We start from the raw sequence: 27,191 nt of genomic DNA on the forward strand, positions 1-27,191 counted from the left end.
GCGACAAGACATTCAGAGAACCCCACTTCCGTGGCAGTCAGCAATTTAGTTTATTCCCTCAAAAAACTGCCACTATACTCTGCTAGCAAGGAACAATACATTCCTGAGTAAAAAGGAAGTATCAAGAGAGGTCTGCATGTGAGTGAGACAGAGACTGCAAAGCCTCCAAGCACAAAGGAAATTTTAGAAGTAAACTTTGACAGCAATGCAGGAGAAAACTGTTCACTGTGGCTTCACTTTAGCAAAACACTTAAGCATGTGCTTAAGTCTATCTCTGTTCAAGAAAGTTTTCATGCATTTTTCCACTGACGTCAATATGGTCAGCATGTCAAAGCAAGACAAGAATTGGGGCTGTAGGCCTGGGATAAACAATGTCTAAATGAACTCACTTCATTCCCATTTTCAAAAGTGACTTAGGAATGAATATAAGAGCCTGAGTCTCACCAACTCTCAATGTCCCTTTGCAGAAGCTTCACCAGCTCTCAAAACCTTCTGGTAATCTGCCTAGGATGAGTTTACCTGTACTCAGTAATCAGCCATTCATTCAAAATGCTCTTGGCACTTTAGTCCTACCCTGGGCCACATACAGTCATGATTTTGTTGAAGAAGGTGCATCACTCTCTCAGGAAACAAAAAGCCCCAACTTTGTGCAACAGAGTTGTTCTCTGTGTGGGGAGTCACTGAAGAAGCAAAAGCCATTTTGACTGACAGAAAATACTGCAAAAGGTGCCTTATGCTTCCAAGGAAGTGTCAGTAATTTTTGAAAGACTGCCCTCAGCTGCTAGTACTTAGATATCTGCTGCTGATCATGATGGTCCTAAAACAAAGCCCCTGAAGTCAATGAGTTTGGGGCCATGCCTGAAGTGAATCATTTAAAAATAAATTTTACCACGTTTCTATAAATATCGTACTTGTTATTTTCTGGCACTGCAGATGTGGCAGTGTTTGATAGGAACAGTGAGTCACATGGATTTCCTGAGAAGTAACTCCAGAGGCAGAGTGTGAGGTTTCTGAATTCCCAACAATACCAATTAGATGGTCTCCTGACACAAACAAAAGCCTAAAAAAAATGACTTTCACTAAAATAGCCACATGCCTGCTGCCTAGATTTAAAATAAATCACTGCCTTCTTTAAATAATCCAAGCAAAACTCATCTAGGAGTCTGCATAGCAACACTGCTAATGAGACAGCCTGTCCAATCTAACAACTGTTGAGAAGTAAGATGTGGCTCCCAAAGAATGCATTCGGATGAGAGGCCCATACTGATGAAAGTTGCAAAGGGGTCGGTTTTCATAACGCTCCCTAGGGTAAAACTGATAAAAGGTGCATAGTTTAGAAACTGGATTCAGTGTTTCTTCCCAGTTCTTCCTGATAAAACTTCAGCAAACTCTGGTAGGCACTTAAGAACTGATTGGATGCTTTTAAGATTCTGCTTTTTATTAATAAAGTCTGTTGTTTGGTTACACAGAGCTCATTTAAAAAGAAAATTAAGGAGCCTCAGATGGAACTGGAGGCCTGAGGCACTCTTTCAATTTGAGGAGAAATGCACAAGTACGAGGCTAGGTGATTAAAGGAAATATTTTCCTCCTAGTTCATATGGACCCTCAGGTACATTCCAGCATGGTGGCCTGCTCTGCCAAAGGCTGTACATGCACAGGTGTGGCTATTGCTCTATAGATAAAGTCATTCACTTGGTTTTGATCCCATATTCTCTGCTCTGAATGGACAAATAAATTTGGCTGTAAAATATACCATTTATTAAGCCAAAATGACTTAACTACAGCAAAAACTGACTAATGAAGAGACCAATCCCGGGAGGTGACAAGATCCTTCATTTCAGTGGCAGCAGACGCACGATCTCAGAAACGCGGATGGATCAAGCCACAGGCAAGTACCATAAGCACAAGTTTACTATGTAAACTTAAAAGCAGCGTTGTTGTAACAGCCTGGCTTAAAAACAGAAAGGAAAGAAACTGTTTCCAAATGGGAGGTTATTAAAACTTACATCCACTTCTCCTTGATCAATGACATAGAAGTTGTCTCCTTCGTCACCTGGAAACAAGAATATAAATGATGACTGTTTGCAGAACGCCTGCTGAGTGGTTACGCAAATAATTGCCAATCTCCATATTGGAGTTGAAGCATATTTGCACAGTTTGCACAGTTGATTATATAATAAGAGGATCATTTCCTTAAACGTCTGAGCCTATTTCCATTCATGAACAAAAATATTATGGAGTAATTATTTATAATTTGTCTCATAAATATGTTAGAGACATAAGCTCCCTCAGGTCCTGCTCAACTTGTCCAAAACTTGCAAGCAAGTTACCAAGCCTGTGGGCATGACACAATAAGGTGCTAAGCACGTGTAAGTCCCAGTGAACTATTTCCTTTTTTAATTATTCTGAGCCAAATTCTGCCAACCTTACTCAGATTGAGCAGTCCTTTACTTAGGGAGTAGCCCCACTGAAATCAGTGGGGATCCTTTTTAGTGATAGTATAATGGATGGTTTGTATCATAAACACACTAGGGAACTCGTGTCATGGACCAGGCCCTAAGCATGGTATGCATAATAAAAAAGGGTCTGCCTCGAAGAGCTTAAATCTAAATAAATACTTGGGCACTTGTGGAACAAGATCTCCTTCACGTAAGCAAGGATGATAACATCTCTAGCCCCATTATTTCCTGATATATCAGACAGTCATAAATTATATCTTAGGAAATTTGTAAAGAAAAAAAGGGTGAGAAATTACCTTGCTGAATGACGGTTTCTCCAGCAATGTGTGTAACTGGGAACATGGCATCAAATATATCACTACAAAAGAAAATAAACACACACATAACTGAGTCAAATCTATTCCTTACTTAGGCTAAAGCCCTGAAGTCATTAAGTTGCACTAATCCTTCATTAACAGATTTTGCAGGAAAAAAAGAGAAAAAATGTTGTTTGTGACAGTATGTGGAGTACCCAATTGGCAAAAAATTGAGAGAACTAGTTCTGAAAGAACTGTGATTAAAACCAAGTTAGATAGTGATTTAACACGCTCACCTAAAGGAACATCTAAAAATTATGCCTACTGATCCACTCTTCGCAGCATTTTTTAAGCCAGTTTATTCTCTATGTGGCCAGACGCATTTCAGAAGAATCCAGTATGTGTCAGTGAAAGCTGTTGGGGGCCTAAATGGGAGCTCAGAGTTCTTTTGAAAACTAGGCCCCAGGTTTACAAGCAAAATCTATTCCATAAAGCAGGATGCATTTGGAAGTGTAGATGATGCTAAACTAATGTAGCATAAGAGCTGGCAAGAAACAACTTTTACCTTGCAGAGATAAAGATACGAGGCCAAATTCTGATTTTAGTTACAGTCACAGTCTTTAGTGGATCTTACTGTGAGAAGAGAATTTGAATGATGCTATGGAAATGCTCTAGGGCCTTTGTACACACCACAAAATTGGCATTTAAAGAGGCTTAAAAGCCCTTCTGCATCACTTTAATGGCGTTGCTGCTTGCACGCTCAGTAGCATATTCCGCTTTAAATTACTTTGGTATGTAGCAAGATAAAACACCTCCGAGGTGCTTTGGTTTGCTACCTAACAAAGTGCAACAGTGCATGGGATGCTGGAAGCCTACATACTCAGGGCTTGGGGGGCCCTGCACAGCTCAGGGGCTGTGGGACCCAGCGGCAGCCTGTGCAGGCAGGTTCCACTGAAGAAAAAAGAAAAACAGGGGGCCTGATGGTTTTTTTTTTCTCCCTGGAGCCTGCCAGCCTGCCTGAGTTGTGCGGGAAGGTGCTTCTCTCCACAGCTGCAGTGTCCCCTGGGACCACTCTGGTCAGGTGCCAGCGGGCGGGTGCCACCTGGAGGGCTCTCGTGCAGCTCAGGGACCTCTTGGTCTGCCAGCAGCTCACCCTCCCCGCAAAGAGGCAGGTAAGGATTGGGCCTCCACCCTGGTGTACAGACCACAGGGGTTTAGTTTGGTTTGATTCTCCCTAAATTGAAGCAGTGTTTTAAAAAAATCCAGCGTTTCAATTTAGGGAGAATGAAACCAGATTAAACCCCTGTGGCATGTACAAGCAGCCCTAGTTACCCAAGTTCACTGTACCAATTAATAACTCTTGGACTTACCATGATCTTAAGGCAAGATTCTCACTGCCCTTACAAGGCCAGGCAGAAGACTCAGGGCCATAACCTTCCCTCCTCCCCATCACCTTAGGCAGCCTGCCCAGATCATCCCTTTGTAAGCTGGGGAAGAGGCAAGGCTCTACTGCTTCCCCTCCCTCCAGGGAGCTGGGAAAGATGGTGAGAGGCAGGGGCTGGGCAGAGCAGGGCTTTGCAACCCACTACTGCATCCATGTAAAGAGCTGAAGGGAATCGGTACCCACCACCAAAATGCGGAGCAAGAACAAATTGGGACTAGTCCTTCCTTGGACTTCTGGAGTTGTCCACATACATGTTGCTCATCATACACACAGTGAGATATAGTCTCAGTCTGGCCATAAATAAGATGAAGCAAATTCCTATCAACCATGAGTGCGTGAAAACAAGAAAGGAATTGAAATGTTTCATCAATAGCCAGAAGGTCAGCAACAAACCTGTATTAAATTTCAATCCCTTATATGGGTAATGCATGCTGTAAAATCCCATTATTAGCTTATTTCCTGTCCAATGGTTTCAGAATTTACTCAGGAAATGTTCACTCATAAGATCAAACTGGGCATCTCTTTCCTCTCCGGCAAGCAGAATGTTTCCACCGCTAGGGCTTAGATAGTGTGATATTGCCCAGTGTCAGGGCCAGTGTGGTGCTCTACAAGGCTAGGAGTGAAGGGATAGTCTTCATTTCTTGAAGTGCCAAACCACACCAGATGTTGTGTCCTCTGTGCCATCCATTAAGATGGTACAGACTGCCCCTGCCATTGCACCAGGACCACTCAGCAGGCTGATGCCCAGGACAAGCCCATAACACTGCCTTATCTCTGTCCAATTTCAGGAGACCTGTTCACCAAGCATACAAAGACTGTTCAGAAGGCCTAAGCTGATGGCTGTCCATAGCATGAACAGTGCAGAAATAGGACACTTCTTGGTCTCCCCATCAGGGGCACCCATGTATGAGTCTACAATAGACTGGTCTCTACAGTATGAACTGCATTCTCTGATCTTTTCAAACAACTCTGCCCAACAAAGTAGATTTAAATGGCCATAAATGGCCATGGTATATTCCCTCCAAACATAAGGCAACAGCTGGTGTAGGTTACAAAGCTGGCTCCTCTGCCAGCCACCCCCACCCCGATGATAATATGAGAGGACATGTGTGGCTGGAGCTGGCTGGAATGAGATAGAGCAAAGTCTCACTGTGCTCAGTCCTGCTTAGGAGCCACTACAAGTCAAAGCTGCTCCTCCATAGCTTTAGAGCCAGGATTTAATGGCCCCAATTTGCTTGCCTGTGCCCAGCATAAGTTCTCAGTGCCCTGTTCTGCAATGCACAGAGCAGACAGAGCAAACTCCCGGGAACTGAAGGCACTGTGCCCATCAGAGGAGCAGACCCAAAAAGATCAAGCAGCCAAAAATAGAAATGGGATTGTGAACACCAATAATCCAAAACAAAATGTGACTGTTCAAGCAAGTTTGGAACCTATTTTGGGCTAAATGCAGAGGAAATTACCAAGCCTTTTATCTCGGTTTTAAAGTTGTATTTTATTTAGAACTTAACAATTGACTGAACAAAGAGTGCTTGATTAATTATGTATAGCACTGCACCCTCTCTAAATGTTTCCTATCTGATTTCTGTAACACCTCTTTTATCAAAAAATGTTTTAAAACTCATCAGCTAACACATTCAGCTGAAAGGATTGCCAAAGGTGGAATGGAACAGACTATGTTCAGAAATAACAGTTTTGTACTACCAAACTCACACTGTACTGCCTAAGTGCAAAACAATATGTTGTATATTTTAATGCGATCTTCACTTTTATGACCAAATTTAATATTTAAGGGGAAGCTTAAAGAAAGACATGACTGTAGGCTATCAAAAATCAAGTAAATGGGGGTTGACATTGATTAATATTAATATATAGCTATACGAAGGTACAACTGATGCCCAAATTTAGGTGAGCAACAATTATGTGTAAGTGACAGAGAACAGGTATTTATGCATTTATCCTACTGTGGGACTATGGTTCTTAGTATAAGAAAATAAATTAAGATTTTCAAAAGTTATTAGCATTTTTTTTAAGATTTCCATTTTTGGACCCCTAGACCAAGTACAGACAGTCAAAAAGCCCAAGGCTGAATCATTTCAATCTTTGCAGGTTAGTCTAAGCTGCATCGACTGAACCGATAAGCAAGTAATCAGACATTGACTTTTTTCTGGAAATGCAGCCACCTGCCTACAGTGGCCCAGGCCAGAAGCAGAGGGGTACTAGAGTATGCCTTCCTCCCCAGCTTGGGTGAAGGCTAGACCACTCACCTTGAAAAGGGGGGAGGGGGCATTGCAGGGGAGGTGCAAAGCATCCTGGGATTCTGTAGGACTGTGAGTTAACTTAAATATGGAGAGATCTGGGACAGAAGTTCAATAAATTGATTTAACCTAAAGCAGTTAAGTCTAATATTACATCCATCCAGGTTTATCTTAAACTGGTTTTGGCCATTTTGAAAGCAGTTTATGTGCACTGATCTTCTGTTGTGTTACAGATTTGAACCAGCTTCCAGTCACTTGTACCAGTTTACATGTAATTTCAGTTCCTATTCCTAATGTGCAAAGCATTAAATAGACAGACATGGTTTTCAGAAATGCTGAATATCTACCCACCAAAAACCAGACTTCTTTAAAGTGTCCCACCTACAGGATTGGCTACCAACAACTAAAGCGCTTTGTGAATCTACCAGTCTTGTCACATGATTGCACCAGACCTGAACTTTAATTTAATTCAGGTTACTATGCAATCAGTGTTGACTTATTTTTTAATTTTGTATTCACAAAGTACAGAATAAATCAAAAAACAAATATGTAGTGCATACTATATGATTTTCAGAAAGAGTTTGAAAGTTTGGCCACAATCTTTTCAAGCTGGCATTGAAAATACAATAAGCAGACACATAAATAGTTTACCAGCATACATTTTTATGTTCTATATACAATTTCATGCTGGAAGACCTGTCCTTGCACTATGTGTAGAAAACGTATCTGGTTTTTAAAAAATAAATGAAGTAAAACAAGTGGAGCTCACTAATAGGATAATATAGTCAAGGCCCAAAATTTGACCTACTTTTTGCTGCAAGGTGTATAATGTTTATAAAACCGTTCCAAATAATCTTTTATCCATGAACAGAAGACAAACCTGCAAGTCCCAAGTGCTGCAAACAACCCTACCAGAAAAACCAGGTGTGTAGCAGAGGTAGATAAGAGGTGCTTGTATGATCAGGAAGTAAAATTTCTTGTTTCCAAAGCACTGTTATTTATATATAGGCCGAGGAAACAATTCCTCCAAACAAAAAAGATGGGCATAAAACCAGACAAATGTCATCAAGTTCATAAAGCCCCAACACAGTAACATAGTGATATAAAAAAGGGGGAAATCATTAGTTAGCTCTTAGCCCAAATGTCAAACCGCTATGATTTCATTTTCGTTGTTATCTTTCTATACAAAAGATCCCAAGTGTATTGTTGGGTGACCGCAGTGCTTTGCGGTTTCCGGGAGGTAGGACTGCATGTTGTCAGACAGATGCTACCAGGGAACTGGATCCAAAGACTCTGGTGCCTGCCAATTACCTTCCCTACACATGTTGCTTACAAGCTTCTGCCTTCCAACCCTACACCAAATATGGAACTACTGACCCCAAACATGTGGTTCTTTTCTAAATACTTGGTAACTTGCCCATCAAGTGGAAATATATGGTTCATGTGCATGGGGTGGACTGTTATGAGAAAGGACGATACGTAGCCTGATGGCTAAGGGAACTGCTCCTTTCTAAAGTGGCAATGCTTTGTGCGTCATGTTCATGGGCGTGTTATTCAGAGGATAGAGTGAAGACTCCAGGTGCTTTGGTTTTCAATAATGGAGGCCTAAATCTGGAGGTGAGAGGTGTAAGGAGGGCACCCTGTGCCTCTGGGCCTTGGCAGCTGCACTCGGGGAGCACCCTCAGCACAGCTGCCTCTGCTCCCTGGTAAATGTTCCTCTCAAAGTTTCTTAGCTGAAACTGTTTTTGATGTCAGTACTGACTCTCCTCAACCATCTCCTTTTGCTCTCCAGGAGCAAAGCCTCTGCCACATTCTGCAGCTCTTCCACAGCCTTCACTGATTACTTCTCCTGGGGAGATGGCTTCTCATTGCTACGGTAGCTGGAGCCAAACCAGCATTTGAGGGCACTGGCAGAAGTCATATTTTGTTGCACAATCGGCCCCTTGAAAGCACTCTACAGCTCTGTCCTAACAAGTGTACGGCTGCACAGCTCTTTAGAAGTGCCCAACTGCACAACAAATGAACCCTCGTTACATGAGGGTTCGGATGACAGCGCTCCAAAGCAAAGCACCTTCATTAACTTCTGTCAGTGAGTCCTGGGAGCAGAGCTGGGCTGCTGCCCCGATGCTGTCTTCAGGATGGAAGGGGGGAAAGGGGTGGAGGGAGCTCCATCTGGGGTTTGCCCACCTGCACTGGAGGGTGCAGCAGGTGGAGTGAAGGGGGGCTCCATGTGGGGGGCTCCAATCCACCCGCCCCACCCTGCAGCACAGGCAGACAAGCCCCAGACAGATCTCCCTCTCCTCCCTTCAAACCCCTTCTCATTCTGAAGACAGCACCAGAGCTGGGAAGGGGGGGTGAGGATGAGACTAGGGGAAAGAGGCTGCAGACACGCAGCCAGCTTCAAACCAGAGCTCCATCTCCCAGCCCCCTGGACCTCAAAATGAGTATCTGCTGGGTCGGGGGGGATCACTGTAATTCATAGATTCATAAACGTTAAATGTTAGGGTCAGAAGGGACCTCAAGTCTGACCCCCTGCTCTGGGCATGAAAGAGCAGTGGGGTCACATGACCCCAGCTATGTGCTTGTCCAGTCTCCTCTTGAAGACCCCCAGGGTAGGGGAGAGCACCATCTCCCTTGGAAGCCCATTCCAGATTTTGGCAACCCTTACTGTGAAGAAGTTCTTTCTAATGTCCAACCTAAATCTCCTCTCCGTCAACATGTGGCCCTTGTTCCTTGTTACTCCAGGGGTGCTCTAGTAAATAGAGCATCTCCTATTCCCTGCTGCCCTCCCCTGATGAATTTATAGGCAGCCACAAGATCACCTCTCAGCCTTCTCTTGCGAAGGCTGAAGAGATCTAGGTCCCTCAGTATCTTCTCATAGGACCTTGCCTGCAGGCCTCTGACCATACAAGTGGCCTCCTCTGGACCCTCTCAAGATTTTCTGCATCCTTCTTGAAGTGTGGTGCCCAAAACTGGACACAGTACTCCACCTATGGCCTGATCAGTGCCGCATCACCTCCCAGGACCTGTTCATCATGCATCTGTTAATGCATGATAAAGTGTAGTTAGCCATCACATTGACGACTCATGTTCATCTTGGAATCAACTATGACTCCAAGATCCCTTTTTGCTGCTGTACTGCTGACAGGGTCATCCCCCAGCCTGTAAGTGTGTAGATGGTTCATTTTGCCCAGGTGCAGCACTTTGCATTTGTCTTTGTTGAACTGCATCCTATTTCGTTCTACCTATTTTTCCAATCTGTCCAGATCCGCCTGGATCCATTCCCTACCCTCTGGTGTGTTAACCTTTGCCCCATAATTTGGTATCATCTGCGAACTTGGACAGGGTGCTCTCCATGCCCTCATCCTGATGAAGACATTGAAGAGCACCAGTCCAAGGACCGAGCCTTGAGGGACCCCACTGCCCGCATCTTTCTAGGTCAATAATGACCCATCCACCACCACTCTCTGGGTGCGACCCCCTACACCAGTTTGCCACCCACCTGACCGTGTAATCATGTGCATCACAGCCTGTCAGTTTATTTACGAGAACAGAATGAGATACCGTAATGAAGGCCTTCTTAAAGTCTAGGTAGATGACATCTACCTCGACTCCTGCATCTAAGCATTTTGTGACCTGGTCATAAAAAGAAACAAGGTTAGTTAGGAAGGATCTACCTGCAATGAACCCATGCTGATTTCCTTTCAGCATTATTTCCCCTGCAGGGCTCCCCCAAATGTGATCCTTAATGATAGTTTCACCTCCATCCTTGGGAAAACTCTGGAAAAAAACTGGCCTATAGTTTCCTGCTTCCTCCCTCCTCCCCTTCTTGAAAAAAGGCCACATTGGCCTTTTTCCAGTCCTCTGGGACCTGACCAGAGCACCTGACCAGACCACCAATTCATGGTGCCGCCTATAAAGTGCCATGAGTTACAGCGGGGAGTGCACATCTGTCAGTGCCATGAGTAAGAAGACTTTGAGGCAGTAGTTTTTGACTTGGCACCATTGTGGGACCATATGTAACTTTGTCCTTCAACTCTATAAAGAAACACCAGCAGGATTCAGACACCAATAATAATCTCTGCAGGGAATTCTGCATATTTAATTTTGGGTAATTTTCTGATAATATACTTTAAACCAAAAAAAAAAAAGAAAGAAAAGAGAGCTGCACAAAATGCACATAACATGAAGCTCAGGTAACTAGTCCAACATAAAGCCAGGGAATATGTTTAGACATGAAATCTCTATCTATTCAATCAAAAATACCATCTGTCTTCTCAGGGAATATCAAAATTTAAAGGATTTTTAAAAGGTCACAGATATCAAAGGCTCACAGCAAGTTTTAACATGAAGACTGTTTTCTAAAGGCACTACAAGAAGATTGCAACTAAAATCATATCTGAAGCTAAGGGGCCAAATTCTTTGTTGACTTCCACCTATATTTATTTGCACCTGTGCAAATTCTGTACTGTCGGCAAACTCCATTGAAGTGAAGGCAACTGCACCCATTCATAGCAACAGAGAATTTGACTCAGTGAAAGCAAAGTAATGGCAAATGTTCCCTCATTTTGATGTGGTAGGTGTTCATCCCCTGGTTGCCCAATATAATTATTAGACAAAGAACAAAAAAGTAGGCAGGGAGATGTAAGAGGGTCTGTCTTGTGAGAAAGAGTGAGTAGAAAAATTAAATACCTCATTTGCTACTATAATGACACTACTGGGCTCAACAGAGAAAGTGAGAAAAAAAATGAGGCAAACTGTAGGTAATACAGTCTTTGCCGACGGACATCTGAGGACAAGTTTGTTACAACAAAGTGAGAGAAGAGGGATTACAAATACTTTCAGAACCAGACCATGGTAATGGCCAAAATAGGGAAACTATGTGAGACAATTTATCAGGTTCAAAATCAGATTTCTTTGCAATCCTTGCTGTGCTGAATGGATTGCAGGAAAAGAAAATGAGACAGATAAAAAGCATACGTGTTAGTCGCTTCTTTGACACAAATGGAAAATCCTTGTTATAGCTGCAGGTGATAATTTGTCAAACTTCAATCAAAATGATTTCATTGTGCAGGCAAACACAGAAAGCATTCCATGTGTGTGTGATACTACCTTTTCTTCCTTTGTTACCTCTTTACCGGAAAAAAAAATCAATATTGTTGGGAGTAGGTTTGACAAATATGTAACTTATCTGGCATAATGCCACAAAACCAGTACAACACTTTCTCAGAGTAAGACTTCTAAAAACCAGGATCTCTTCATATTAAGAGGACTGTACTGTGTTAAGCCTCTCTTATTTGCATACACTGAAAAGTTGAGCAAACATATTCAATAGTAAGCAAGTCACAATAGCAACCCTACTTTTCAAAAGCATTCTGTGCTCCTATTCCCTTGCATCCAGATAATAAAGGTTTTTTGTTTATGTGCTTTTAGAGTTTTTTCCCCATGTATATTTAATTTCCTTAAAAGATAAACATTGTATCTCTAACAACCATCCTTGTTCTTTTCGCTAGTAGTACAGAAGGCAGAATTTAAAACAGAAGTGCTGGGTTCATATAATCCAGGTGTGCATAGAAACTTGGAAGCAAATAAAAAATGTTGTAGTCCTTGCCCTGCACAGCATCTAAATGTAAGACTCGCATTTCTGCTTTTCCTGAAATATGTTGCATATGGTTTTTGACAAACAGTATCAACAATAAACACTGAATATTGCTATTATTTATGGAAAGTAGCTAGTACAAACAGTGGTTTACACTCTAACACAGGGGTTTTCAACCTTAAGGAGTACCCTTCTGGGTACACTACTGGTGGAGTGAAGGGGGTGGCGATGGCCATACGCAGAGAAGGGGTAGGCCTGCTTGCATGTGGTGATGCAGGGTGGCGGATGGCAGCAGCAGCCACCCAGTGTAAGCTCCACCCCCGACCCCTTTCCATGGCCAGGAGGCATCTGCGCAGCCCACAGAGGGGACCTGCTGCCCTCGTCCCCCTTCCCTCCCAGGTCCTGCTCCTAGGAGGTGGTGGCATGGGGTAGTGGGTGGGCAGCACTCTGTCCCCGCCTGCCTCTGCGTACCCCCTAGCCCCTTTCCAAGTACCCCTGGGGGTATGCATACCCCCAGTTGACAACCACTGCTCTAACAGATGGACAAGTCACTTCCGAAAAGTGTTTAAACCTTAAAGGCCATATCCCCCAAGATCTTTATTCAACCATATAGTCATAAAGGGCTGCAACAAAGTAAGGGCTGCAAGACTGAACCCTAACTGAATATCTTATGCAGATGGTTGCATAAATAAATTTTGCCAGGAGTGAACTTTTTCTTTAGGAGAACAGCAAAAACCATAATAACAAGTATGAAACACTATTAAAAACTGAGTGTTTCATTGCCCTGTTACAGCTGCAAATGTTTATTATTTCAACAAATAAACACATTAATTTTATTTTAACAATCAGATAAGTCTTTGAAATCTAACACAAGCCACTCCCTAGACGGCAGGCAAAAGCTAAAGTCCGTGTCTAATTCCATAGCATTTGTTCACTCATGAAATTCAAGTCCACATAACTCATTTGGATATAAAATGGTAAGAAATAAAAGCATGACGACCCCTTTTATTTTTGTGAAATCTTCAGATTTTAATGTTTTTAAAATCCTTTTTACAATGGGTTTATTAATTATTGCATTGAATTAACTAAATTAAACTCAACAGCCCTGATTCTCAGTTACACTAATAGACTGAGTTACACCCCCTTTTCATTGTGAAAATGACACAGAGTGGGCATACATAAATTTACGCTATCATGTAGGGTTCTTTTTGTGGCTGGAGTGGCAGCAAAGGAAAATAATACAAATGAGAATCCGGTCTAGCACGTTCTATAAAACCTGGCAATGTACCTATTTGCCATTATATATCCATCACCCACCTCCACGTCTGGCCTGCCTAAACCCCACATCTTCTCCTAGTGGAAATCCTACATTGCATAGCCTGAGACCATCAACCCTGCACATGGGGAGGGTCCCTTCCTTGGATGGACTTTCACAGATTCATAGATTATAGAGCTGGAAGGGACCCAATGGATCATCATGTCCGACTCCCTGCCCCTGGCAGGAAAGAGGACCGAGGTCAGGCGACCCCAGCCAGGTGACTGTCAAGCTTCCTCCTGAAGACCTCCAAGTTAGGTGATAGCACCACCTCTCTTGGAAGCCCATTCCAGATTCTGGCCACCCTTATTGTAAAAAATCGCTTCCTAATGTCTAACCAAAATCTACTCTCCACTAGTTTGCACCCATTATTCCTAGTTACTGTCCTCCCCTAATAAATTTATAGGACTTAAGGGGGTCTAAATGGCTCTAACTGGTTCTCAGCTTTTTTGGACTTGACACCCACTCCATAACTTTTGTGAACTGGCTCCAACCCCATTTCAAAAACTAATTTATATATTACTGTGCTTACCTCCTGGCGGAGGAGCCAGGCCAGTGAGGGATTGGCCACTAAGCCTACGCTTATCTACTTATTTCCTCATGCCCCACTTATCTCCTCCCACCTCGTGGCACCCTTCAAAGGATCTGCCTGCAGTCCAGGGTGCCACAGCATCCTGGTTGAGAATCACTGGTCTAAATGGCTAAAAATACAGTAAAGTCACAAGCCAACACTGTTACAGTCTGACAAATTCTTTTTCCTAAGGTATGGACACAGAAACAACCTACTATGGAATAAAAAGGGGGGAGAGGTTTACCATGCAACACACTACCACTGGCACAGTTCTACCTCACCATAATCCAAGATGCAATAACTAAGCTTTAAATGAAAGAAGGGCAAGTTACTATGAGAAGACTTTCAGTTACAACAGGACAGGATACGCGCCAGCACATAGGCAGTTAACATAGAGCAGCTGACACATGGTAAAATCCTGTTCCCTTTTGAAGCAGGTTGAGGGGAAAAAAAATCACGATTTCCCAAATTTTCTTGGAATGGGAAAAACATTTGCCATGGGTACTATACAGAATCACAGGGACTGATGGAGATACCAGTATTGATTGAAGTTACATACTGTAAGAATGCAACATTGCTGCTTTTTAGCTGCAGGCATATTATACTAGAGCTTGTATTTAGAGAAGGCTCCCAACACATTATTATTAGAGACATAGAAGGGCATTGTAACAAAGTCAAAGCCACTGTTTGTGTGCATCAGCATTCAGTAATTGACCTGGAGAAATGTTATCAGAATGAAAAATCGTGTACTTTAAACCAAGTGGACCAAATTCATCTCTAGTTTTACTAGAATGAGGTCAATAGTTTTGACTTAACCAAAGATTAATATGTTCCCATGAGTCATCTGTATGTATGGGACAGGGGGGTTTAGATTTGACATCCACCATGCATTTCTTAAATTCCTTGTTTCTTTGTCAACCCAACTAGAAATAAATGCTCGGTACTGTGATAAAAAAAAATAATATTTAGATTCAATATCTAATGAAAAAACTGCTTCAGAAATAGGACAGAAAGACAATATAAAAATACAATAGCCTCCTGAGGGCAAATCTCTTTTATACTTAATATAAAACATAGTTTCACTGATGGTAAGCAGCAACCATAAGAGAGTTACCATATTTGTACAATTTATTCTTCATTTACTTTTTAAGCATATTCACTCTTCAATTCCAAGCTCCCTCTTCTGGACTGTACCAATGAAGTCGGTGGAGCTACTATTCATCCTATGTAGTTCAGTACTCAAATGGTACAGCTAAACCCGCTTATTAATAGCATACTTATGGATGGCTAAATGGCTAATGTCATTTTGCCAATTTCATTCCATTACTGTGCTTAAAAATTTTTGAAAAAATATTCAAACATCCTGTGATTTAATATATTCCCAACGTTTTGCAATTCAAGTTTTAAGTACACACTGTACTACTAGCCACTTACATAAACTAAATAGTCCACATGATAAAAAAGCAATAGGAATCTGAGACGTTATTTTAAATAATTAATCGGGAGAAATTATACTTTACCTGGATATTAATATTCCTGTACTATGTACATTTCCTTTGTATTTATGGCATGGGTTATAAAAGATATATAGCTAGAACTCATTCGATCGCTGCTTCTGTTTTGTTAACACTTCCCTTTTCTGAGCCAGACAGCTTGACATTAGGCTACTGCAAGACTAACTAACTAAATACAGAGTTTAAATTCAATTTTCTCTCATTTTCTGTTTGCAGGTTCATATAACATTCCTATGATAGTTATTAATGATAGGTGTTATCATTCATGCAGTATTACCACCAGAGTGCTTGGCTTTGTCAACAAGTAAAGGGAATTATACATCTGTATAATAAGATCTCTCTGTACAGCAAAGGCATTATGCGGCATGTCTCATGCCCGTCAGAGTAAAGCATGCTGTAACTGATCAGCCAGTGTTTGACATGAATTTCCCTTTGCTGACAAGCATATCGCATATGGCTGCAACCAACTCCCACATTTTGTTTTGTGAATTTCCCGTCTGCTGTGTTCCACCACACCTGGAGATAGCAAACTGCTGAGTACAATAAACACAGTTTGCAACCTCCACTGGTAGCTGGGATTCAATTTAAATTATGCTTGGATCAAATAACAAAATTAAACCATCTGATAAAAGTTATCTATCATATCTGTCAATGTTTTTGTCTTTAAAATTGGATGAGTCTAATTTATCTGTTGGTATGAGAAGCCTGAGTCCTTTTATGACTGGCGCAAAACCACATGATCCCAACCACTTGATTTCATATTTACATATACAACATAGGTTGCAGATGTATGCAAGCTCATTCGCTCACACATTTTTCTTAGGTTTTCCCAACAGTTCCTTACTGTTCCCCTTCAGTCCCCCCCATTCATAGGACTCTGAGGACAGATTATTTTGCTATCAGAAAATGAACCAGAGATCCATTTTTTAAAGATGGTAAATACATCTTTGGAGAAGGAAGGTTATTTTGTTGTGTTTTTCTGCAATATCAACTTTTGAGTTAAAAAGCTCTCCTTTAGGAGGCTCTAGTAATTCAATGATATAGGAAACATTAATGAGATCAGACGATAAGTGTAATTTTTTGTCAGGGGATCAGTCTTCAAAAAGATTGGGGTTTGTTTGTTAAGCACACAGCAGCTGCAGAACACAGGCCAATCCACTTTATAGCATGCAACTGTAAAGAGCTCCTGGCATCATTCATCCTGAGTATGCATATAAATTCAGACACAGAGCATGTTACTTTGTTCCACCATCCTTAGTCACTTTCTGTCAGAATCTTCCCTAACCACTAAAATGCACATCAAAGAAATCTTAGACATCCAATAATATGATGGGAAGAACGCTTGCCACTTCTAACCTTAGAGCTCTGATTTACAATGATTTTGTGGTGTTTTAAAAATCTGCCTATTAAACATGTCAATTCTCTAATTGTGCTGTTTCGACATCCTGCTTTACACATTAAAGAATAAAACATGCTCATATTGTAGATTGTGTCTTTTGTATGTTTCCACCGATCAACGGAGCTGGAATTATTCCGATTCAGATTTCTACAGTGCCTTTAAGTCTCCAATACGCTGGACTTCTATTAACGTTGCTGGGAGAAGGGGTAGGAAGCAGGGAAACAATACTACATATGTCTTACCAAGCATTTGTAGGACATTTGGAGAAATGGCATATGGAGAACTCTTGAAGGTCATTCAGTACACTAATATTATCAATATGGTAATGTTTAAGCTGACAGCGAGAATGATTTGATACCTATTATGAAGAGCTAACACCTTCTTGCCTCTCTTTGCTAACTATGTGTCCTTCTTCATGCAGTTATCAGATTTACAGCAATTTAAATAGCAGGCAGAGTGGTATTTTATTGGGTTAAAAAAGACTAAAAATGGATGCAAATAAATTGCAAAAACCTGCAGAAATGTGTTATCATTCAATTCATGTTGTTTCCCCACAACTAAAAACCATCCCAGTTCATAGATTTCTGTTTAATTTGGCCTCTGGCATGACAGAAAGGAATTTTTCCCCATTTACACAACTCTATGAATCAAACGTTGACAACAGTAAGCTGCTCTTCAATCTGACTTAAAGGTATGCATCACAGAAAAATAGCCAAGTGCTGTGCTTGCTCTATCAGGCCTCACACACATGCCAGCTATAATATGGCCTGTAGCATACAAATCCCTCTTAAAAGTTAACTTAGGGAGAAAAAAAATGCTTAACAAGTCCTTCCCCCAACAACATGATATAATGCTGAGCCAAATTATCTCAACAGAAACACAGCTTTGACATTTATCTCTGAATAAACTGCAACAATGGAAAAAAATCACCCAGGATAATTCCCTCTACCAGGACCCTAAATCCAAACTAGTTACATTACTACAGACTGATTAAGCAAAGCTTAAAATACTGTGTCTGCCAAATAAATAGGGGACTTGTAAACACTAAGGTAAAGAAAAAAATGCTGAGAATAGATTTTTGTCCATTGTTTAAGTAGGAGGGAGTGATCACTGATTTAAATGCTCATTTTTTAAAGTGGAAGTCAACAGATTTCATTTGTGCCACAATGAAATTCCAGAATATAATAAAGTAATGCAAGATACATTTCTATCTTTAAAATAAATCCTGTTTAAAACAAATCCAACTGAGGCAAATAAAGAGGAAAAGAAAACAGCAAACTCTTTCTAGTTGGTTCCCCACAAATAATAGCCATATAAAGCCATATTCCTTGGTCTATGCTTTTCAGGGATCAGAGTTCCCTATAGCATAACATAGTGAAAACAGTGAACCAGAGGAGCCAGACCCTGAAAACCTTCAGAATGGAGAACCTAAACCTTACATTCATACTTTCAATGGGGCTGCAAAAGGTTTTACCCTCCATACCTTTATTTTGGTGATTACTTCACATCAGTGCTGTAAGGACAAATCTGTAACAGTTAGGTGGTAAAGGTGGTTAGACGGGATGTCTTAGTTTCTTCCAGTCCAAAGGTTACCACAGAGATTACTCATACGAGGAATCTAGCAAGTCTTAAGAGGAAGGCATTTGTGCCTGTCTTTAAGAAAAGAACCAGATGTCAAAGTAACCACTATGCTCCAGTAATAGACAAGTACAAGATGATTTAATAGTCATTTCGATAGTATTGTACTTGGGGTATTTTGCTACCTGTTGCGTACAGGACCACAAGTTCAAATGCCAAGAAAGTTCCCCTTTCAAAAAAGTACTGTATATTCCCCACATTAACCGAAAAGAGATCGCAGATTGTATAAGAAATACTGAAAGGAATAAACCTACCTAAAAAATGAAGCACCCTTGTGCCAACAGATTTACAAGATTAAGTTGTCTTAAAGAATAAACTAATACATATAAAGGTCACCAAAATATATTAATAATGACATGGAACACTAAACAGATACTGACTTCTGTTAAGGTGAACCTCAAGAGGTATTCACCTAAGAGGTAAACTGTGAGAGAGATAAATCCAAGGTCAATATTTACCGCCAAGAACAATCACCAGCAATTATGCCTGATGGCCAGTGAAACACAAAGTCAATTTTTATGCACTAATGTATGCATTCTTACTTTATGAAAAAGCTTACTGAATTCTTCCTTTTGGTTCTGAATTTCTAATACGTAACTCTTGTAATGAAAGGAGCAGTTTCAGAAAAACCTGATGATCACTGATAAGCTAATACGGGATGGAGTCAATTGTATATGTGAGCATTACTGACCTCTGTGGTCAACAGCACTGATTCATCACATGACTGTCTTCATTCACTGAGACAGCGTAGATTTTTCTATAGCACAAAGGATGGACAGACCCCTAACTCGGTGGGCATAACTGGGTGTTTCGTTCCAATTTCTGCTCCAGAAGAATCCTCCCAGGTTTTTTCCCCTGTTTGTAAAGCCAATAAATGCATGCCTTTTAAAAGATTTTTTTTGTTAGATAAGTTACCTGTAGCTCACAGGAATAAAGGCAGCTGGAGATTTGTTCTATACTTTACATTATATATACATTGAGAGGCTCTTGGTGTTTACAATGAAAACTGAAAAACTCCTAGGAATCAAAGAAAAGCTATTGAGTGATTACTAGCTTTACTTTCGTTCCATTGGAAAACAAAAAGCAAACTGACCGAGCTGTATTCCAGGTTTATGCTATAGCAAAACTCCATGGAAAGCAAAACATTCACTGATGCCTTATGCTGCCTTTGGATTTGTGTTTTAATTTTTTTTTTCAAATTAGCTGGAAAGCCAAATTAAATATATTATTTGGTCCGGTCTTGCAAATCCTCGCTCATTCATCAGGACTTCAGAATATGTTTATCCCCATTCATTCAACAGGACTTAATATGTTTAAGAACTTTCCTGAATAGAGATGAATTTAAGCACATGCTCAAGCACTTGCTGAAATGGACCCTATTAGTGATGTATTTTAAGATGTAATTTATGTTTATGTGTAATTGCCCAGCTACAAAAAACAGCCCAATTTCTTGTACAGGAACGAGGAGAAAAACTTAAGAGCTTTAGCTTTTGATCCTGCAAAAAACTATAATATATGGTTGCACCGAGCTTTTTCCCTTTTACTGCTCAGCTCCTAGAGGATAAGTGCAGATTCAGACCTTCATGAATATTTTGAGAGGTCTTCGTTAGAGAGGTATTTCCCATTTTACTGGGGTCTTACAAATTTGGTATATGTGGCTTGAGAACAAACGATGATTGTGTTTCCAGGAACCAAAATAAATGAATAAATGAACTGAAAGAAATTAATAAATGAATGAAGAAATAAAAGGGCAATGTGACCTTTGGAGTCATACCCATGTCTTCCCTAAAGTAGAAAAGCAAATAAATTTAACAGGAGTGCTGACAACAGTAGACCCTCGTCCTCAAAACAGTATACAAGATCTAAGCAGAAAGGAAGCAGGCAACAGGGTGTATTTGCAGGATGTGATTAGAGCCGACAGAGCCTAATTTATTAAGATGGGAGATGGCGTTTCATTTGTTGACTTTTTAGGTCAAATGTTAAAACCTTCTGCAAATAAGGTAGTAGATATGCTACAACTGAACCTACTGGTTTGGGGGGAAGGTGGGCTCCTACTGCTGGGAAAAACCTCATGAGAAAAAAAAATTATAATCCTCATTTTACCTTTCCCTCTGGCTCTTCATTTGCAAACTACAGCAATCTTAAAAAACTTCAGACATCAGTAGACTTGGAGTATGTAACACTAAGGTTATCTAACTGAACCTATATACGAGTGTGTATTCAGGGAAGGGGTAGTTTATGCATCACCTCTGGGATTTGTCTCTGCGCTGAAACTGTTAAATAAAGCACAATGTAGTTAAAACAGTCAAGTATCATTCATCTACCAGTCCAACAACTGTAAGGGGAGGTTACAGAGTCCTACTTACAGTATTGAATTTGCAGGAAGGAAGAACAATTAGTACTGCTGGACAGGAAAAGGCCTGTTAACACTGTTACCTTTAACTTAATCTTTAATCTACTTCTATGCCCCCAGGTTGTCACCAGACCTATTAATCACCTCCTCTCTCTCATAGGTTGCCACAAGCACATTAATACTATTTGTCTTAATGGCTTCACATATGTCACTGGTTTTCTGTGATTTGAATGAGGGACTTCTGCCTCAATGTCCTGTTCACTTGGATGGAACAGAGCAGTCATGTTTTTACATTACTTTTCTGGGCTCTGGGCTCATTGGCCTCAAGGGACCACAACACTGTTGACTTCTGGGGAGAGGGCTGTACAATGATCAGTGGCACAGGCTGGTTCCCAGCATTTTAATCACTTATGAAATCTCACTGACATGAACAGTTTCTAGAGGTCAATTTTATCACCCCTCCTGGCAACTCCAAGATGTTCACTATGGCTGTGCTCTTCAACAGAATTTAGTTCCACCACCCCACCCCCACAAAAAAAGATGGCAATTTGAAGCCTTATAAAAGATAGGATCAAACTATATGGTAAATCATGAGCCTTTTGGCTTTGGGCTAATAGCATGCATAGTTTGTACTATATATAAGTGCTGGTGAGTAAGGGGTCAGGGGCGCTGGAGGAAGGGGGGGGGGGACTCCCAACGGCTCCGCCCACTTCCCCAGCCTCCATGATCCCTGCCATGGCCAGGCTCTCCCCCTGCCAGCCCCCACAAAGCCCCTGACCCCTGCTGCAGCCGGCCCTTCCCCCAGCCAGCCCCCCTGAGGCCCTGGCCAGCCTCATCCCCCCAAGCACCCCCCTTCTTTACCTCCCCCCACCCATACTTTAAAAAAAAAAACAAAAAAACCCCCAGCACTTACCAGCAGCTCCAACTGCCATCGGGCTGCCTGGGGCCCCTTCTCACGCACTGCGGGGCAGGGTGACAGCCCCAGCGGCCCCAGCCTGGGCCCTCTTGCCCCCCCCAGTTGTACTGTGCTGCCCGGGGGGCTCTGCCAGGAGGCCCCGGGCCCCCCACGCCTGCTTCTATGGTAAGCAGAGGCTTTTTTTCCCCATTTTTTTTCTGTTCTTTTTCTGGGTTGAAAGTGACAGTGCCTGGGGTTGTGGAGGTAGCCTTGGGGGCCTGAGGGTGCAAGTTGGGGGTGCGGCTGGGTGGGGCACCCATCGGAGGGTCTGGGGGAGCGAGGGGTGGGGCTGGATGGGGCAGCTATTGGGGGCTGCAGCAGCTGGTGGTGGATGGGGCCAGATGGGGCAGCAATTGAGGGGCTGGGGTGGGACATATGGGCCTTGTGGGGGGGGGTAGTAGCCCCATCGGTGGTTATTTGGCCCCCTGTTAGGGGGCCGGACCTCCTGTTGGGGGGGGCTGAACCTTTTGTTAGGGGGCTGAACCCTTTGTGTGGGAGATGAACCCCGTTGGGGGGGGTGTAGCCCTTGCATGGGGGCTGAACCCTCTGTTGGTGGCCAAAGCCCTTGTGTGGGGGCCATTGTCCTGTGGGAGGGCAGCAAAATATGTGTTCATGAATTCATGAAACCTTATGTATTTAGAGTTCACTTCATTATTATGATAAGAGACTTGCTTTAGCACTGTAGATATATCAATAAAACATTGCCCAACTGATCGCTGTCTCTGTCTCACTCACTCTCTCTTTTTATAGTGGTCTTTTGTTTTACTTGTGGAGGAACATGGATTTGGGGGTATTTTAGAGAGTGACTATGGGATTTTTTTTTATCAGGGATTTTTCAGTTTTCCAATAGGGAACACCAGAATTTCTGCTAGAGAGGCCAGTGGCAGCACCCTGCCTGCTCAGAGCTGGCACCTTGGACCCAGTTGGCTGTGGCTGACCTCCTGTCCAAATGGGCCCAGGAGGACATGATTTGACAGTTCATCAGAACATCTTCCAGGTGATAGCTGCCCAGATGGCCGGGCAGGAGGCACAAATGGCAGCAGTGCCACACAAAGGCCAACCCTGCAACCACAGTCCACTGGCAGCTGCCCCAGAGAGGCAGATGCCTCTACTGGCTCTGCAGTCCCCATCCGAGTCTGAAAGGTGCACAGCAGGTCACAGTCAGGCAGCAGTCCCCACTGCCAGACTGCTGCAATGGGTAGAGGATGCAGGGAACTCTCAGGGCTGCTTCAGCAGTCCAGTTGGCACAGGGGGTAGTGTCCCCAGGTACCAATTGGCTGGGCCCCAGAAGCTCCTGAGAGCTACTAGCCTTGAGCTACTTGCCAGGGCAGCTTTTTATACTGCTGGGGACAGCACAGGTGCTGGCCCCAGGCTGTAGCTCCCCCTGGCTGAAGATCTGGGAAGAGCCAGGCAGGGTTATCTTGCCCCATGTGGCACAATTTGCTCCACAACAAAGTGCATGTCCAAGCACAGGTGCTGAAGTAAAAAGCCCCAGCTCAAATTTGCACTGTTTCTATTTGAGCTGCTGTAAATGCACGTTCTTGTATATGTGGACTTGCCCATAGTGGGTAAAAGTCTGGATGAGAAAAGAACTATTGAAGCTAATGAACAATGTTTGCAAAGCAGCAAGTATGTATAAACAGGTCAGGAATAAATTCAGGATGGAAGTTAGAAGGTTTTTAACCTTCTAACAAAATTCCACAACATCCTCCCAATAGTGGGGACAAAACAGAAGTGAATTTAAGATGGAGCTTGTTTTAAAATGGAGTTAATGAAAGGGATTATCTGGCATGGTTGTTTGGAATAGCAGGTGACTGGACTACATGACCCTGGCTATCCCTTTTAGTCCTGTGTCCCTAAAAGATAAGAAAAGAAATGTTCCCTAACAGGACAAAGCTGAATGAAGCAAGTGCAAGATCCCCACAAAGGAAGATGCACTGATTTATAAGAGCCCACTTTTGAAACTGAGACCAAGGAGCTGGAAACCTCATCAGACTTGCTCCTCTCAACTTTAAAAGACATGAGGCAATGCCAGGGACTCTAAACAATAATGTCTTGCTTTTATAAACAACCTTTAGCATCACTCGATATAAAACAGAAACTTGGACACTCTCTTCTGAGCGTGCCTATTGGATTGGCATCACTGCTTTCCTCCTGGCTCAAATGGAGTGTCATGAGGTCAGGAATGAAACATATCGTTCTTCAAAAACAATCTTCCATTTTGCCTGGGTAGCTTTCAACATCCACCTCCTATGCCTGACATCTGTTTAATTTTGTCTGGTTTAGCAATGTTCTGAACATCCTCTAGCAATTCTCCACATCTAAAAATCAGATTTTTATGACCCATCTTACCAGATGGCTTACATGGGATTGCAACATCTCAGGAGATATGTGATGTTCAGTCTCCTTGGCACATACCTGGGTAATACCAGATGTGCTGGTACATACCAGAAAGAAATAATTCCATGTGACTGCAGACTGCCTTTCTCATCATTTCCTCAGCGTCCTTCTCTAGACCTTCACCTGGGTATCTCTGCATATCATCTGCCCTTGACTGTCATTCAGAATGCAGCAGTACCCACACGGCTCTAGGCATACTTTACCCAGCAATGAAGACACAACCCACACCCTAAGAAACATGCTACATGGGTAGGAAAGAAGCCTAAAGATGTGATAACAGCTGGAGAAAATCAATGACCTTCCTGCTACTTCTGGACAAGGAAGAATGTCTAAAACCAAATTTCCACTGTCAGAAGTATATCTTTTGGATTTATCCCCTCTCCTCTCGTTTTTGGGAGTCAGCACAACTTGGGGGTGGCCCACTACCCTCTTGGATGGTGTCTGATGCTATTTACTTCAAACACAGAATGCAATGATATCATAGGGCATAGGCACCACAGGGCCTTGCTATCCCAAAATGTGATCCAGATAACTAATACAGGTTAAAGCTCTGATTCTCAACCAAGGTGGCAGGGTCCCTTGCGATGTTGGAAAGTTTTTCAAAGGGTGCTAGGAGATGTGGAGCTCAGGCTTCTCCCTGCCGGGCCCCGACTCCTTGGCCTCTCTATAATAAATAATTTAGTGTTTGGGATGGGGTGCTGTCAATTCACAAAAGTTGTGGAGGGGTGCCTTGTGTTAAATGAGAGGTACCTTGGATTTCTAAACGGTTGAGAACCACTGGGCTCTGCACTACACAAGACCTAAGTGGAAGGGACTGTGTGGTGGGGCAGGGGAGGAGAAACCATCAGTGGTGTAAGGGAATGGCAGAAGGTAGCAGGAGCTATGTAGGAGCCTCCCCATCCCCTTCTTTAACCAACTTTAGAGATAGGTAAAAGATACGAGCATGGATGAAGGCAGTGTAATTATTTTAGCCTAAACATTTCACCTATCCCTTAAATATGGTCACAAGACTCTAGATGTTTGGCTTATTGTTTTACAGTTAAAATCTGAACCATCTCCAACTGTGTAGGCTGTTAAAGAAAATGCATAAACCAGCAATCCTGCAAACTCCTTCGGAACATATTCACTGCCAGGTTTTTGTGTAGCTGTTATACTAATCAGTGTCTTAGAAAATTAAAATGCCCAATGATTAAACTTCTTCCAAGCTTAGCAGCTAAATAAGAAATGCTTTGTGAGTCACTTCTCATCTCTCTGCCTCAGTTTCTTTATCTACTTACATCCCAGTGCTTTGTAATCTGCTGAAGGAAAGTGTTAGCAATGTATATGCACATACTATGGTCACAATTAAAAATGTGAATGGGTGCCAACCTGTTAGTGAACATCAGGGTTCGGTGGCATCACAATCACTCTCCTAAAATTTCTACCCCAAATGGAAAAAAATGTTGCAAGATCAGCTGTTCTCAAAAATATAGCTTTTCTGAAGAGCTTTTGGATGGATCTGAACTCGAACAGTTTTCCATAACTTGGCTTGGAACCAAAACCCAAAGGACAGGCTCATATTTATATCTGATCAAAACTGAAAAGCGTTCCTATAGTCAAATTCAGCTCATCCCTGCAAGCACCTGGTGGTATATATGTGAGTGAATTCAATGCACTGTAGCATGAGGATGTCATGAATGGATTATATGTTTGCCCATGTAAAATTTTACCCACACACTCGTCTATAGAAGACAGGAAGAACGAATACTTGTGGACAACAAGGTTCCTATCAACATGATATTGGGTTGGGTAAGTGACTTAGACGTAACAAGCCAGGGATAAATCGTGCAGTTTACGCCAATTAGAGATGCAACTGGTACAGCTCTGCTGACCGCATTTCACTATTTTTTTTTTACCACGTCTCACTACTGCATCATGCCCATATGTCATGGACTTGCAAAAAGCAAAACTGCTTTAGATTGATTTTTTAAATACCTTTTTACAAACTCTCTGTTTTTTTTATGCCCCTTTATTGCAAAGCTGGAACCTCTTGTAATCATAGAGCTAAAGCAGAGACAGAAAAAAAATAATAAATTCATTTTACAAAGATCCCCAAATCACCCAAAATAGCTTTTCAATTATTACATCTTGCTTTTACAGTCCAATATCTTGGTCTAAGGGAAATTAGGAACATGTGGAAATTAAACCCCAAAAAACTCATGTGGATACAAGATTTTAAGTTGGTCCTGATGAAGTCACAAAAGGTAAAAAAAGGCTAAAGATCACGTTGACTTGCCCACATTACACATATACAATATTTTATGAAAGTTTATTGCAAGTATAAAATGTGATCAAATTTAAAATTGTTGCTGGAGCCTGAGCAGACTAGTCATTGTTTTGTGAATTCAGTGGTTTTTACAACAGCCATCCAAAGAGCAAAATTTAATTCTTTTCTACCACTTGGTCTAAGGGATTCAAACTATGCCTGGTTAATTTTCTAGTTAATTTTCTACAGCTGCTTTACCACTTTTCCATGTAGTGCCAAGTATGCAGTCGAATCAATACAGATGCCTCCTCCCACTCACAGAGTTCTACTAAGGTCTGCTGAGCTTCATACAGGTGTGCTCCAAGTGCAGGATTGGACCTGCACTTTGTTCTTTTATCCTACCAATTGGCCTCACCAGGGATCTGGGTTTTCCATTCGCCATGGAAAATGCAGATGTTCTCCTTTAACAGAGAAAACTGCAGGTTTTCCCCTTCAGGAGAGAAAAATGTGGGACACCTGCAGGCTGGCAGAGTTGCAGCCTGCAAAGGGGCCGATTTGAGCTGGGGGGAGCAGGACACAACGGGCACCATGTGAGTGCGTGCACACACACACGGCCAGCAGTAGAGCCAGGCAGCGGTGGAGAGCAGCTTACACAGTTGCTTGAAGGTAACTTGCAGGGAGGGGAGGAAAACTGAGGCCCCCATGGTGAGCAAGGAAATTGGGGCAGGGCAGGTGTGCGGAGCACTGC

The 27,191-nt window shown here is 42.2% G+C and overlaps 1 protein-coding gene across 2 annotated transcripts in view; it reads right to left on the reverse strand.

Annotated features, from left to right (window-relative positions):
- Positions 1-27,191, reverse strand: part of PRKAR1B (protein kinase cAMP-dependent type I regulatory subunit beta) — a 122,520-nt gene that overhangs the window by 49,909 nt on the left and 45,420 nt on the right. For both annotated transcript variants that reach the window (XM_090024732.1, XM_090024731.1), the window contains exons 5-6: positions 2,756-2,817; positions 2,007-2,053 (exon numbers count right to left, since the gene is read on the reverse strand). In XM_090024732.1, coding sequence (XP_089880858.1) covers positions 2,007-2,053; positions 2,756-2,817 — 109 coding nt within the window. The remainder of the gene's footprint in view (positions 1-2,006; positions 2,054-2,755; positions 2,818-27,191) is intronic.

This window comes from Crocodylus siamensis, chromosome 12, assembly GCF_052110815.1.
Source record: "Crocodylus siamensis isolate JL-2025a chromosome 12, ASM5211081v1, whole genome shotgun sequence".
NCBI classification, from domain to species: domain Eukaryota; kingdom Metazoa; phylum Chordata; order Crocodylia; family Crocodylidae; genus Crocodylus; species Crocodylus siamensis.